General features: G+C 39.8%; 1 protein-coding gene across 4 annotated transcripts in view; it reads right to left on the bottom strand.

Moving 5' to 3' along the window:
- Positions 1 to 13,924, bottom strand: part of LOC119792390 (A-kinase anchor protein 2) — a 101,283-nt gene that overhangs the window by 43,936 nt on the left and 43,423 nt on the right. For 3 of the 4 annotated variants that reach the window (XM_038299008.1, XM_038299009.1, XM_038299010.1), the window contains exons 5-8: positions 11,899 to 12,013; positions 11,568 to 11,589; positions 9,569 to 9,694; positions 6,126 to 6,956 (exon numbers count right to left, since the gene is read on the bottom strand). In XM_038299008.1, coding sequence (XP_038154936.1) covers positions 6,126 to 6,956; positions 9,569 to 9,694; positions 11,568 to 11,589; positions 11,899 to 12,013 — 1,094 coding nt within the window. The remainder of the gene's footprint in view (positions 1 to 6,125; positions 6,957 to 9,568; positions 9,695 to 11,567; positions 11,590 to 11,898; positions 12,014 to 13,924) is intronic. The other variant, XM_038299011.1, reaches the window with a different exon arrangement.

Raw genomic sequence — 13,924 nt, 5'->3', positions numbered from 1 at the left:
AATTTTAACAAATGTTCTGTCTGTTTACTTGCTGCATATTGGTTTATATAGCGTTTCTTTTTAAATTAAAGTCTAAATAAAGTAGTTATTGAACTTCAGTATGGAAAAATAACACAAATGAGTTAAAAGAATAGAAAAGAAACTTAAAGTCTGATTCAAATCTGCAACGGCCCACTTGGAGTTTTCCACTATCAGATGGGAGAACCATTAAACTTTTTATCCAAAATGAAGAAAGATGTTTGGAGGTAGAGGAAGTGTGGCTTTAAAGTTCATTTTCTGACCTGTAAAGCATGGTGGTTGCAGCATCATGCTCTGGGGCAGATTCACTGCCATTGGTACTACTGATTTATTGCAAAAAGTAAGTGGAATAAGGTAGGAAGGGGTACACCTTCAAATTCTTCTATTTTGCCCTCAAACCAACAGTTAGATGGTTGAAATTTGGCTGCAAAGTGCTCTAGGAGGAAAATCTCCCACAACACAGATCAAAAGATGGGCCATGCTATAAGCCTGATCCATTTTAAAAAATAAGTACATTTAGGTCAATTCTTATAATAAATCATGATCAGACATCCAGCCGGATTTCTTAGCTATGAAACATTTATGGTAAAAGTCTAACCAAACATAAATGGTGGAAGATATCTGGGCTTCTCTGTATAATTTCAATAGAGCTAAAGCAGGGTCATACTAACAAGATTAAATTATTTGTTAATCTGCTTCAGATATAATTTACTGTACAATATTTATCAATGTGTGGACATTTTCCAAAAAAGTTGACTATCACACCGTGTAACGATGTGGGTCAAATATAAACCCTAACGAAGTGTGCGTGCTTTGTTAGTGGCAGTGGATATTATGATAGCTGGGTGCAGTAAGGACAACTTGTGATCTCTTGTCAGCAGCCAATGAAAATAAAAAGTGAATGTTAGAGACAGATGGAAAGAACAACAAGCAGGAGACAGCAGAGGGGTTTACTGGAGAAAATCAGCTTTATTGACAGAAGATAGAGAGAGGTTACAGATGTCAAAGCAGAGAGAGAGAGAGAGAGAGAGAGGGAGGAGGAGAGGATGTGACAGAAAAAGGAAGTACAGAGAAAGGTGTGCACAATAGAAAATGGCTCTTTATTTTTGTGTTTCAACAGTCCAAATAAAATTGAGCGCAGACAGATAGGGAAACAGAGACCCCTACAGATTCAAAGCGGTACTGCAGGCTAGGCAGAGGGGCTGGTATACTGACTTTCCAATGTGTTTGTCTTTGCTTTCCAACCAAAAAAACAGACACCCAAATAGGGTGGGGACTGCATTGCTCTTCTACATTACCAAAATTTAACAATTGTTTTCTAAAGAAAACCTCACTAGGATGAAAGGAAACACTGTTTCCAGAATGCACATTTTTGGGCACTTTTCTTAAAAAAAAAAAAAGAAAAATGAATTATCCAGGTTTTACCCAACCCAGATAAGTATATGAGGACCATTACTCTCACAGCCCTCAGCCTTAAAAGCCATACAGTCCGCTTGCTGTAAACTGAAAACCTCAAATCACAAGCTTCTTGGAATAACAACTGCAATCAACAGCGGGGAGTTATGCAAGGTTAATGGTGAGATCACACACAGCAAAGCAGTGGGTTGAGTGAAAATATAAAGATCTTCATTGTGTGCTCAAACTGTGATTAAAAGGCATTGCAATACATTTTAAAATCACAATCATAAGAATTCTTCTGTATATCTATAAACATGTGGTAAATAACTTCTTATTAAATAAAATTTAGAAGGTATTTACATTCCTTTTTTAACATAGGAGACCGGCCTCTAGCATACCAGCTCAGTCGCCATTTAACAAGCCTGTTAGATTTAGAGACATTTAATGCAGCTCGTCACGTTAATGCCTGTTTTTGTTTAAACGGTAAAATGCAAATCCATCTTGAGAACTCAGTTTATAATTGTAGACAGAATCACCTATGAAAATATATTTAAGAGACAATTTAATGCTAGGATTATGCTTTGTATTGTAGGTTATCATTTGGTGCTTGAGAAGGTGTTAATGTGGTTCAATAAGGTTAAATACAACCCAACTGAAAGTCTGAAAATCAGAGTAGTGTTATGTCAGATGAATGCCGCTCTGGTACAACCTTTCCATCACTGCCCTTTATGAAATTGCAAATATTTCTGCTTCACTGGTCGTCTAAGTTGAATTAGTTTATCTTCAAGCTAAAGTTAATTTTTCCAGAACAAAATAAAGGTTCCATAAATCTCAATCTGTTTTGTTAAACACCCCAGTTCAGTTGAATAATGTAATGGAAATATTTCAGATTTTAAACTGCTGCTTGTTAATCGTTTGTTATTTAGATTTCCAAATATTATTATTATTATTATCATTATTAATAATAATAATAATAACCAGGTTGTACAAAGTCATTTTCTTATGGCACTTACTGCGGATGACTTAGGAGGTCGCACTTTCCCCTCTTTATGGATATGAAAATAAACAACTGACAGCTCTCTCAGGAGTCAACCGGCAGAAAACATTTTTATTTTCTAAGTGCACATCCTAAATTTAGCGCATGTGCTTGAGAGCTTCACATCAGCTTTAAATGAAATGGCAATTTTACTTTCTTAAGTCTCAGCTGCATTTGATCTAATTAAAGATCTAAAAATAAACAGACTGATGAAACCTGGACTAATTTATTCCAGACATGTTACATTGTTTGAATTAAATTTAAATGAATTAATAATTAAAAATCATAAATGAATCAATAATCAATGTCAGATCTCAGGTACATATACTGGCATGTTTATTAAGTGGAACATTTGGTTAATTTAATTCACTTCTGTCTATTTACAAATGAATTTAATTGGAACTGAAAATTTTATTCATTTTCATGTTCAACCTGTAATCAATCCCTTATCTGAAATTGATTTATCTGTTACTTTTAGTATTTGGTTATAATCTGAAATAAATTAAATCCATTAATTCATTCCTTAACCTTAAAAAAATGGAGATTCTTAGTTTTCCCCCAATTCCGCTGAAATCTAATCTCGTTCTGTTGAATCCTGCCTTATCTTTCATTTCAGCTTGTGAGCCGAATGTAACATGATGCTGCTTATTTATAGTCAATTGTCATAGTGTAAGTCTTTATTGGGACTAATTGCATGATCTGCAGTTAGAAGAGGCTCTATCAGAGTTCCAACATCCAAGATAAATCTACCCCAACTTATAGGTTAAAGGGTTTTAAAAAAATCTTTGACTGTTTTTTAGTAAAAACCAAAACCTATTTTAAAGTATACATTAGAAGAGTTTGAGTTTAGAAAATTGGATGATTCTGTTATTTTTTAATTCAAATAAATGTTGTTCTGCCCTGGGCAAATAAATTAAGCACCTTTCGTTCTATTGTCTATATATATAAATCTATATATATATATATATATATATATATATGGGCAGGTCTAGTTCTGAGATGTCAAACTGAACTGAAGTTAAAATCTCTGCTACAAATTGTTGAAAATATTTAGCCACCTTCGTAGAACAAAGAGACTTTGCTGACTAAGAGCTGGCAGTGCTTTTACTGTTTGTGTTTTTCTTAAAAAGTCAAATTTGTTCAGCTTTGAGCCGCTATTCAGTAACAAAATAATACTGATTAAAAGCATTTTTCATTTCTTTAAAAGCTCATCGGAGCATGTGGTGGTAGTTAAAATTCAGTTTCCACTGTTTTGTGTTAATAGTAAATGAATTTGTGACTGATTAAATATGCGTTCCCACGCTGTATTGGTTTTCAGCTGCCTGTGCTTTTGATAATTAGACACACTGGGAAAAAAAATTAGCTGTTTTGATCCAACTGGCTGCCAAATGGAGATCCAGGCCTTCCTATTGGCTGCTGAGTTAGGAAGAACAAGAATGAGAGGAAATTACCTCAGGAGTGGAACTGCTGGAGTTAACAGAGGAAGCAGCAGAGGGAGAAGAGAGAAAAAAGAAAGTTTCCAGCAGAAACATGCATCATAGGACTGATGAGGTTCACAACAAAATAATGTGGTTGAAAAAAGAGAGTCAAATAAATAAAAGTCTAATATAAATATCTATTTATCTATAATTTGTTAGAACTATCAGTGTTGTCGAGTGAACAGGCACGTAAAGAAACCAAGGCAACAAATACCCACTGCTCCAGCTTCTGCAGAGAGACTCTGTAGCAGAAGAGGTGTGGGTGGGTCCAGTTCGTTCATCTGTCTCTGTGATTGTTTTTGTTGGAGTGTTTCAAACAGAAGATTAACAGAGGAGGATGTGGCCAAAGAGAAAGTAAATGAGGAATAACCAAAGCTCTGTTTGAACATTTAATAAGCTGCATCACCAGAGGAGATGATGTGGTTGCTTGATGTGTGACTGATTGTCTGTAAAGTCCTGTTTACAGAAGGCTAAAGCTTACAGGCAAGCAGCTTTTTTGCTTTTTCTTTATCTTAACCGAGTCTGACTTTTCTATAATCATACAGTTTCTTTTGCAAAAGTATTCACACCCCTTAAACTTTTTCGAAACCTTTCACCTCAAGATCATGAACTTCAACAGATTTCATTGGGATTTCATCTGATAGACCAAAGACGTTTGTGAATAATGTAAAGTAAAGGGGAAAGAATGTTTAATGCTAAACTTCCATTTTCAAATCCAAAACTTTATAGTGTTGCATGCATTCAGCTTCCCTCACTGCAATCATTTCTATGTAGAGACTGAAATTAAATTCCGTTCTTTGCAAAAATAATCTGGATAGCGGATGCCTCTCAGTCTTAAAGGTACAGTGGAGGATTTTCGTGTGTTTTTGAGAAGACTCTCCACTGCAGAATCCCGTACCTGCACCCAAGAGGTAATGCCTATTAACGAGTATGAGAGCATGCACAAGCCCATTTCTCCTCATGCACGCTCTGTTTAAAAAATTGCTGTTGGCATTGCTCAACTATGTCAGACTCACCTCCGGTAAAGTGAAAATGGGGACGAGCACGTAGGACGGCCTTATGTAAATATAACACTGGAATAATTGAGATTAAAGAGGTCCACTTATTTAGATGATCCACCCAGAAAAAGAACATCCTCCACTATACCTTTAGGTCCAACCACATGGTCTCCATTGGATTCAGACCTAGATTTTGACAGGACCATCCTAACTTGGAAACTGCTTTTATCTCCTGTGACCCAAGTTAAGTGCGTCCAGTCAATGATTGGATGCAATCAGCTGGTTTTCCTAGATAGAAACTTTAACCAATCTGACTGTATTGTCTCTGTAATGGGCCTTGGGTTGACACTTGTTGAGAATAAACTGAATTGCATTGAATATTTTGTCTTTTGTAGTCCGTTATAAAGTTTTCTTCTTGGATCATACTTGAGTAAACACCATCCAACTGCACCAACTTTGACCAGCTTCTATATCCCTCTCAAAGAAAAGCATCCCCACATTATGATGCCTCCAACACCATATTTCACAATGTGGATGGTGTTTTCAGTTCACTTACAATGTCAAGTTTCTTCCTTATACATATACCTGCATATCAACGGTAAAAGCTAACATTTGGCCTCATCAATTAGAACACCTACTACAACTAAGGCCTTGTCTCCACAATCGCTTGTTGAACAAAATAGGAGAAATACTTTCTTTCAAATGTTTCCTTCTTCCCTCAACTTTTCCCTAATATTTATGAAACATTTTGAAATCCATTCTATTTTGCTTTGTGTTGGTCTAGCAAATGGCATTCCAATAAAATAAATACACCATGTAAAAAAGTTCAAGAGGTATGACTGTCCTTACAATGTTCTATAGCAGCACAACCACAGCATATCACCTGCATTTTGGTGTTAATCTGAAGTCACAAAATACTGCATTGTCTGAGGAGACAGCAGATTGAGATGTTAACAAGGGAGGTAACAGGAGAGCAAAAGTGATCAGGTGGCTGAGTAAAAAGTCAAAAGTGAGACGAGAAATGGAGTGTTTGTGCACGTTTGTGCTGGTTGATCAGTGTCCAGAGGAGGAAGCCAGAGCTTCTGTTAGTAATCATCCAAACACAGAGGAGAGGAAGGTGATAATAAAAGGTTGGAAGAGGGAGAAGATTCAGTCACATGAGGATGCAGCACTGGCACCGTTTCCTCTTGTCCGTACCTGTGGCAGGGGTGAGGCTGGGTGGTGGGGCTATGTTTTCCTCCTGGTTTGCAGGGGGCGATGAGGCGCTGTCTGGCTCACGCCCGTCAGATGACAGTTCCGTGCTGACTGCCTCGGATGTGGCCGGCCGTCCAGACACCAGGTCGGCGGCGGTGCCGTCGATGATGGAGATGTCGGTGACCGTCTTCTCCCTCAGAGATTTCTCGTCATCTTCGTCAATGAGCACAACCTCAGCCTTCACAGCACCGTCAAACCCGAGCAGCCTCCTGCTCTCACTTGTGTCCTCAACGTCCTGGTAGCCAAGGAACACCATGGTGACAGGGTGCTCTGTGCTGGCCGGGGGTAAGGAGCTGAGCTCATTGGGGGCTGAGGAACCCGGTTGGGACGTGATGGGAGTAGATGAAGGGGGCATCATGCCCAGCCGGGTTTCCCTTTGGAGAGTGACCTGGGCTGGTGGGCTAGAAGGAATGGATGGTGGGGCACAGGAGGGCGGTGACAGATCATCAATATCTGCTGGGGAAACGTAAGCTTGAGGAGCAGCTGGGGTCACAGTCACCTGACCCCTCCTGCCGTCTGTCCCCACTCCTGCGTGTGACGGCCTGGCAGCCCGCTGGACTAACTCATCAACCTGTGCAGAGCTCCAGCCGTTCTCCATGCTGCTGGTTGAGACGCCCCCAGAGGAGGTGACCTCATAGACCACCTTCCTACCGTCGTCGTAGACCTTAACCCCACGTGAGGCCGCCTCCAATGGGCTGACACGATTAGCCGAAAGGATGCGTTGCTCGCCTGTGTGCGGGTCGTGCTGCACGTTGATCTCCATGGCGAACATTGCTGTTAGAACAGGGGGAGAGGAGATGGAGGGGAGGGTGGGGAGTAGTGAAAAAGGGGGTGAGAACAGAAAGGTAGGTGAGGGGATGAAGTGTGGGGACACAGAAACAGCGTCTAAAAAGGTGATCATTAGAACCAAATCTGTTATTGCAGGATATGCTGTTAGTTAAACACAACCAGTTAATCCGGAAACCTGAGAGGTCAAATCAGTATGAGACACCAACATATTTAACTGTTAACATGTCTGACAGGCGACGGTTGATTGGAAACCCCTATCAGATATCGGGGTCTTTTCTAGTGCACTTTACATTGGACTGTTATGTCTTTCTTTTTGCATCTCATTTGTTACCAAATAACATGAAGTACATTTATATCTGGGTTCATTTGTTATGGCAAGGCTAAAATTTTCACTCACAGGGCAAGATACACTATATTGCCAAAAGTATTTGCTCACCTGCCTTGACTCACATATGAGCTTAAGTGACATCCCGTTCCTAATCCATAGGGTTCAATATGACGTCGGTCCACCCTTTGCAGCTAGAACAGCTTCAACTCTTCTGGGAAGGCTGTCCACAAGGTTTAGGAGTGTGTTTATGGGAATTTTTGACCATTCTTCCAGAAGCGCATTTGTGAGGTTGCACACTGATGTTGGACGAGAAGGCCTGGCTCTCAGTCTCCGCTCTAATTCATCCCAAAGGTGTTCTATCGGGTTGAGGTCAGGACTCTGTGCAGGCCAGTCAAGTTCATCCACACCAGACTCTGTCATCCATGTCTTTATGGACCTTGCTTTGTGCACTGGTGCACAGTCATGTTGGAAGAGGAAGGGGCCAGCTCCAAACTGTTCCCACAAAGTTGGGAGCATGGAATTGTCCAAAATGTCTTGGGATGCTGAAGCATTCAGAGTTCCTTTCACTGGAACTAAGGGGCCAAGCCCAGCTCCTGAAAAACAACCCCACACCATAATCCCCCCTCCAACAAACTTTACACTTGGCACAATGCAGTCAGACAAGTACCGTTCTCCTGGCAACCGCCAAACCCAGACCCGTCCATCAGATTGCCAGATGGAGAAGCGCGATTCGTCACTCCAGAGAACGCGTCTCCACTGCTCTAGAGTCCAGTGGCGGCGTGCTTTACACCACCGCATCCGACGCTTTGCATTGCACTTGGTGATGTATGGCTTGGATGCAGCTGCTCGACCATGGAAACCCATTCCATGAAGCTCTCTGCGCACTGTTCTTGAGCTAATCTGAAGGCCACATGAAGTTTGGAGGTCTGTAGTGATTGACTCTGCAGAAAGTTGGCGACCTCTTCGCACTATGCGCGTCAGCATCCGCTGACCCCGCTCCGTCAGTTTACGTGGCCTACCACTTCGTGGCTGAGTTGCTGTCGTTCCCAAACACTTCCATTTTCTTATAATACAGCTGACAGTTGACTGTGGAATATTTAGGAGCGAGGAAATTTCACGACTGGATTTGTTGCACAGGTGGCATCCTATCACAGTTCCACGCTGGAATTCACTGAGCTCCTGAGAGCGACCCATTCTTTCACAAATGTTTGTAAAAACAGTCTGCATGCCTAGGTGCTTGAATTTATACACCTGTGGCCATGGAAGTGATTGGAACACCTGATTCCAATAATTTGGATGGGTGAGCAAATACTTTTGGCAATATAGTGTATATGGTTCATTCATTCAATAATTGAATTGGATCAGAATCAGATATTGAATAAATATGCTTAGATCAGGTATCTGTATCAGATTGGATCAGAAAATACTGAAAAAACAATAGATCATGCATATAAAATTATCCAGAACAAAAGATCTATTGCCAAAGTATTTTAATTATGATTTAAACAGTTTTAAAGCAGACAAGACGTCCTTTTTGTTTCAGCATCAACGTTTTGACTTTTTAGAAAAAGGGAGTTGCGTATAAGATTTGCGCTTTTTTTTTTCTTTAATGTAATTTCTTTTACTCCGTTGAATAAATGTGCTTAAATTAGGATTTTAGCATAGTTTCATTCAGTGATTATGCTTCTGTAATTGCAGCACAATGAATTTAGAGGAACTTTTCAGTTTTTTTAACCAGGGTGCCAATTAAAACAGCTCCCACTCTGAATGCCGAAACTGCTCTGCTGCTGAAGTTGACCTTTTGTTTTTCGGTTCTAACTGCACAGTCAGCAGAACTTCATTCAATGAATGAAGCTTGCAAGATAAAGAACCTACACCATGATGAAAAATGTCATTCTCAGTTTCTATTGATGATTGAGGCATTTTTAAAGGTAAATTAGTTCAATCCGTTGTTTCATTTTTTTAAAGTAAAGCTGTGATTTTTCTTGTAGTTATAGTGTACTAGTGAAAGTACAAGTTTTCTCAAAAACAGAAACAGAAAGTATTATTTTATTCATGGTACCATTTAAGTTTCATGTCCGTATTTAGTAGGATAAATTAACCTGAGTAACCTTTTATGAACTTGATAGTTGAGAAATTGGCTCAAATATTAGTGTCTGTTCTCGTGAGGTCAAACTGGTCATAATCCCTCTTGGCGCAGCCCCAAAACCTTTCTGTCCTCCCTCCCTTCCCTCCCTCCCTCCCTCTTTCTCTCCTCCCTTGTCCTTACCAGGTCTTGATGTGGTGTGCTCTCCAGAGGCTGGTCGTCTGCTTTGGAGATAAGCAGCCAGGTCTAGGTGGTTGGGGTCAGGATCTGTGTGGTCCGGGATAGGGGCGGACATTCGGCCGGCAGCATCTAGTGTGCGGGAGCGCAGGAGTAGAAATGGTACATGGTCAGTGAGATGAGAGAGAATCTCACTCAACTCCAACTGTGGGCTGTTTGGGATACGTAAACATGAGCACGCTGGGGACACACACATACACACCTCGGTGATGTGAAGCCACACCCGTGCAGAAAATAATACAGAACCCAGCCTCCCTACAGGAAAGCTAAGCCCTCCCCTGTGTGACCCTGACCGCCCCATCCACACAAACACTGCCTCCCTCTCCGTTTCAGCGTTAGAGCTGGTACCCCTGAGGTACAGTGCTTATGCAGCAGAAGTATGTGCATCTCTATGGTTGTCTATGAGTCTTTCAGATGTGTGTCTATATGCATGTGTGTGTGTGTCTCTAGGAACAATACATTAGGGGCTTATGAGGCTTGTTGGTGAACAGTGGGGAGATAAAGGCAGTGGCTGCAGAGTCATGGCCTTGTGTGTGTGCACGAGCTTCAATAGTCTCACTGAGCTTCATAGTGTGTGAGTTTTGTTTTTGTCCCAGAGCCGGTATATATATGTATGTCTATGCGAGTGGCCGTGTGTGCAGCTGACTGTGTTTGAGGGATTCAGTAGCTAACTCAGGCCTCCATCTCTCCTGCCTCAGCGAGACTATTATTCACACATCCTTGCAGATGAACACAAACATAATTCTCGGTCAAGTTGTTGCACTTTCAATAGGTGAGTTTGTGTGTGTGGATGATTCTCATACATTTTCTCATTACCAATTACCATATCAACTACAATGAAGGGTTTTATTATAGACCCTAGAGTCAGCACAAGAAGAGAATAGAAAGTGCTGCGGTTGGTTTTGTCATTATAATTTTGCCCAAAAGAGTAAAATATCCTATGGGGCAAGTAGTTTACATTTACAATATTTTTAAGGACATAAACATGGTTTACAAAAAGAGTTGGTCTAGAAAGATGTCTTTTCTGCAGCACATGTAGGAAATTACAAAAATGCTTGAATGCAGTAAAGTGGTAAAAACCTCAGTGGCTTCTACGACCCTACTGGTCTGTTATCCTTCCACTATATGATTTTAATAGCTATCTTATCTGCACAAGGGTGTTTTCCAATAGTCTGTGAGACATCCCTATATATACGAAAGGCTTCTACATCTGCATCCATAGTGTCTGCCCTCCTGTAGAACAGGAAAAGCTGCCAGAAAATTTCAGCTGCTCAACCAGCAGACATGATGGTTTTTATGGTTGTTGTTTTTTTCCCCCTTGTCCTATCTTCAGTATTGCAGATAGGCTAAAGTTTAAGCAATAATGCTGCCCAAGAACTCATAACTTCCCTTGGTGCCTCGGCAAACCATCCAATATGAGCAGTTTAGAGGTATTTACACCCCCAGCACATCGCTGGTGTGTGAGGATCATGATGAAAGAACTGCGATTTTGGAGGTGGAGGTCTCGGATTGCTTAATTGTTTGAGATTTTTGTGAGTTTCCTCGGTTTTAAAAATGTGCCGATGCAGATGCCATGATTATCATTTGGATCACCAAGGGTGTTGGAAAGTTGAAATGTTGGCAGCTTAGTTTCAGCATCTTTCAAGGCCAACACACATGACTTCAAACAGTGGTGGCTCCAGACATGCAACTACTACAGTAGAAAGCTTTCTGCAGGTTTAAAAGTCAGAGAAACCTCATGTTCCACAACGCATGCTGGAGGGAAAATGGGATTTTTACACCACCTTAGGAAGCCCGTCTACAAGAATCATCTATGTTCTGCCTTTTTTTTTGTGTTGCGATGTGGTTTTACTTAGTGTGAACACATAAAAGGCCAAATGGAAGCACTACTCTGGGCTCATACGTATGTGAGCATCTTTACATATCTCGTTTTTATTTGCCATACCTTTATCTTGGGTCATCAAGCTCTGCAACAAGACAAAAAAAAAATTACTTAGCATATTGAAGTAAATGAGTTCAATAAAATATTTTTTAATCTCTAACCTCCTGTTTACCAATATGACTAAGTATGTATCATGTCTTATTTTGTGCTTTCATTTATAATAAGATTTTCTTATAGTTTTCATCAGCAGTATAATGAGTTCATATTTTAAATAAAAAAAAAGTAAACTAAAACACTTTGTTTAAATTCTGATCAGCAGCTGGTTTTCAAGGAAATCACATTTTAAGTAAAAACCAATAGATTTCCTCAGATGTGTTGAATTTATTCTGAATACCTTCTGCAGATCTTCTATGGAGCGTTCGGTCTCTTTTAGACGCTCGCGGAGAACTTGCTCTTTGGCAGAAATAAGAGACTCTTCACTCTCAAGTGCACCGATCTCAGACTCCAACCTGCAAACAGAAAAAACAAAAAAAAAAAAAACAAAAACATTAATGCATGTACAAATGAAAACTGTTTTAATGGAAAGTAGGTAAACTCTTTTAGCCCAATGATAGGAACCTCTTTTCCTGCATCATTCTTTTCACTATGATGAAGGAAAAAATCTCATTTAGCATACATCAAGGTTACAAAAAACTGTAAACATGACAGCTAAGGACGGAGCTGGAGTTTTGTTGTTTTTACTTCAATAAGAGGTCCAATTCCTGCCATTTTTTTCCTGAACCTTGAGAATTTTAAGAGAACTTCACAATTCCACAAACTTCCCCATAAACAAAGCTGTGTTTGTATGTAAGCAAGCACACTCCATGTTCATGGACATTTAAGAGATAGATCTAACAACAATACAAGGAAACTCTCTGGGAGGAGGACCCGGGTTTGTTTCCTCGCTGCAAAATATGTTCCTCGTGGGAAATTAGGTATTTGTGAGGTCAGTGCATGTAAGAATGCGTATGTGAAAGGTATTAGGGTTCAAAACAATACCACATCAACAGGCAGTCCTTCTGTTGTGTTCAAGTGGTGCTCACTCATAAATTAGGGAACCTATGACCATGAATGAGTTGCAGTCCATGAGGTTTTGACTGTACCGTTTGATTCCAGGGACATTTTATTAAAATGTTGGTAGAGTTTGAGGATGTTATTTGAAAGCCATACTGTAAAGATTTTCTTTTGTTAGATTAGAGGGTGTTGCTTTGAATTTACACAGGGACCAAGTACCCTTCTTTATTTGCACTCATGCACAACAACTCCCACATATTAAATGAATTAACATGGGTGTATGAAATTGTGGCAGAATTAGTGTCAATTTGATCAATTAAATTTGATTTATTCAGTTCAGTTCAACTAATCTACAGTTTATTGATCCCCAAATTGGGAAATTTCAGTGGGAAAATGAGACACAAAACTTGGAAGCAAAACTGTTCTTTTTCCCTTCTTACACAGGATTTTTTTGAAAGCTGAGCACAGAATCGGCCTCCGTTATGCCTCTCCAATGTATTTTCTGGAGAAGAACAGTTGCTTTATTCAGCGTTAGCTCAGGGTTATCTATGAAAAGACCTTAAATGGTCCATGTACACACAAAGTACTTTTAATTGTCCTTGCTTAAAGGAGACCTTAAACAAATATAGCCATACAAGGTAGCTGCCATAACTCCGAAGATTGTTATCAGAGTTTATTGTCTTGTGTAGCGTTGTGCTGACATGAAAGATCAGATGCTTTATCTTTATTTTTATTTATCTCATTTTTGTTTGTGAGTTTGCATCATACTCTCTGGATATTATGCTCCTTGGTTATTTTATTTGACTGTAAAACCCCATTAGCAATGCATTCAGTTTCTGTGGCACACAAATGACTTTAATGTTTGAAAATAACCAAATTTAACCACCAATCAAAAAATGAAGCAAATTTTCAAGGTCAGGGTCCACTGGATCTCATCAGGTTTTTTTGGGTGCCATCTAGTGGCTGAAACAGCAATTAAATTTATATTAAAAGGTCGGTTTTTTCTTTATAAAATGCAATCAAACCCCCACCGGACTGTAACCCATTGATTTTTCCTGATTATGCCTGGGAGGAAATGCTTTCTACGTCTTACACCATCTAACATAGAAGGGAAGACCTTCACATCTAGCTCTACGAGTGTTTGTTTCCCCCTATGATTCAAAGTGTAGGCAGTGAGACACTAAGACAACAAATGAGAGAGAGAGAGAGAAATAATAATAGTAGATCTAAAGAGACAACCTCAGCCTAATTTTCCTGTGAAGAAATATACTGATGTTTACTGACAAACATCTGGTTTATTCGTAAATTCCTTTCATACCCAGAACCCCCAAAAAATGAAAAAAAAAAAAAATAATAATAATAATAAT

The sequence above is a fragment of the Cyprinodon tularosa genome, unplaced genomic scaffold (assembly GCF_016077235.1).
Source record: "Cyprinodon tularosa strain WSP-4 unplaced genomic scaffold, ASM1607723v1 ctg418, whole genome shotgun sequence".
Classification (NCBI taxonomy): Eukaryota; Metazoa; Chordata; class Actinopteri; order Cyprinodontiformes; family Cyprinodontidae; genus Cyprinodon; species Cyprinodon tularosa.
The sequence above is the reverse complement of the archived record's forward strand: the minus strand, read 5'-3'. Positions and strand labels throughout refer to the sequence as shown.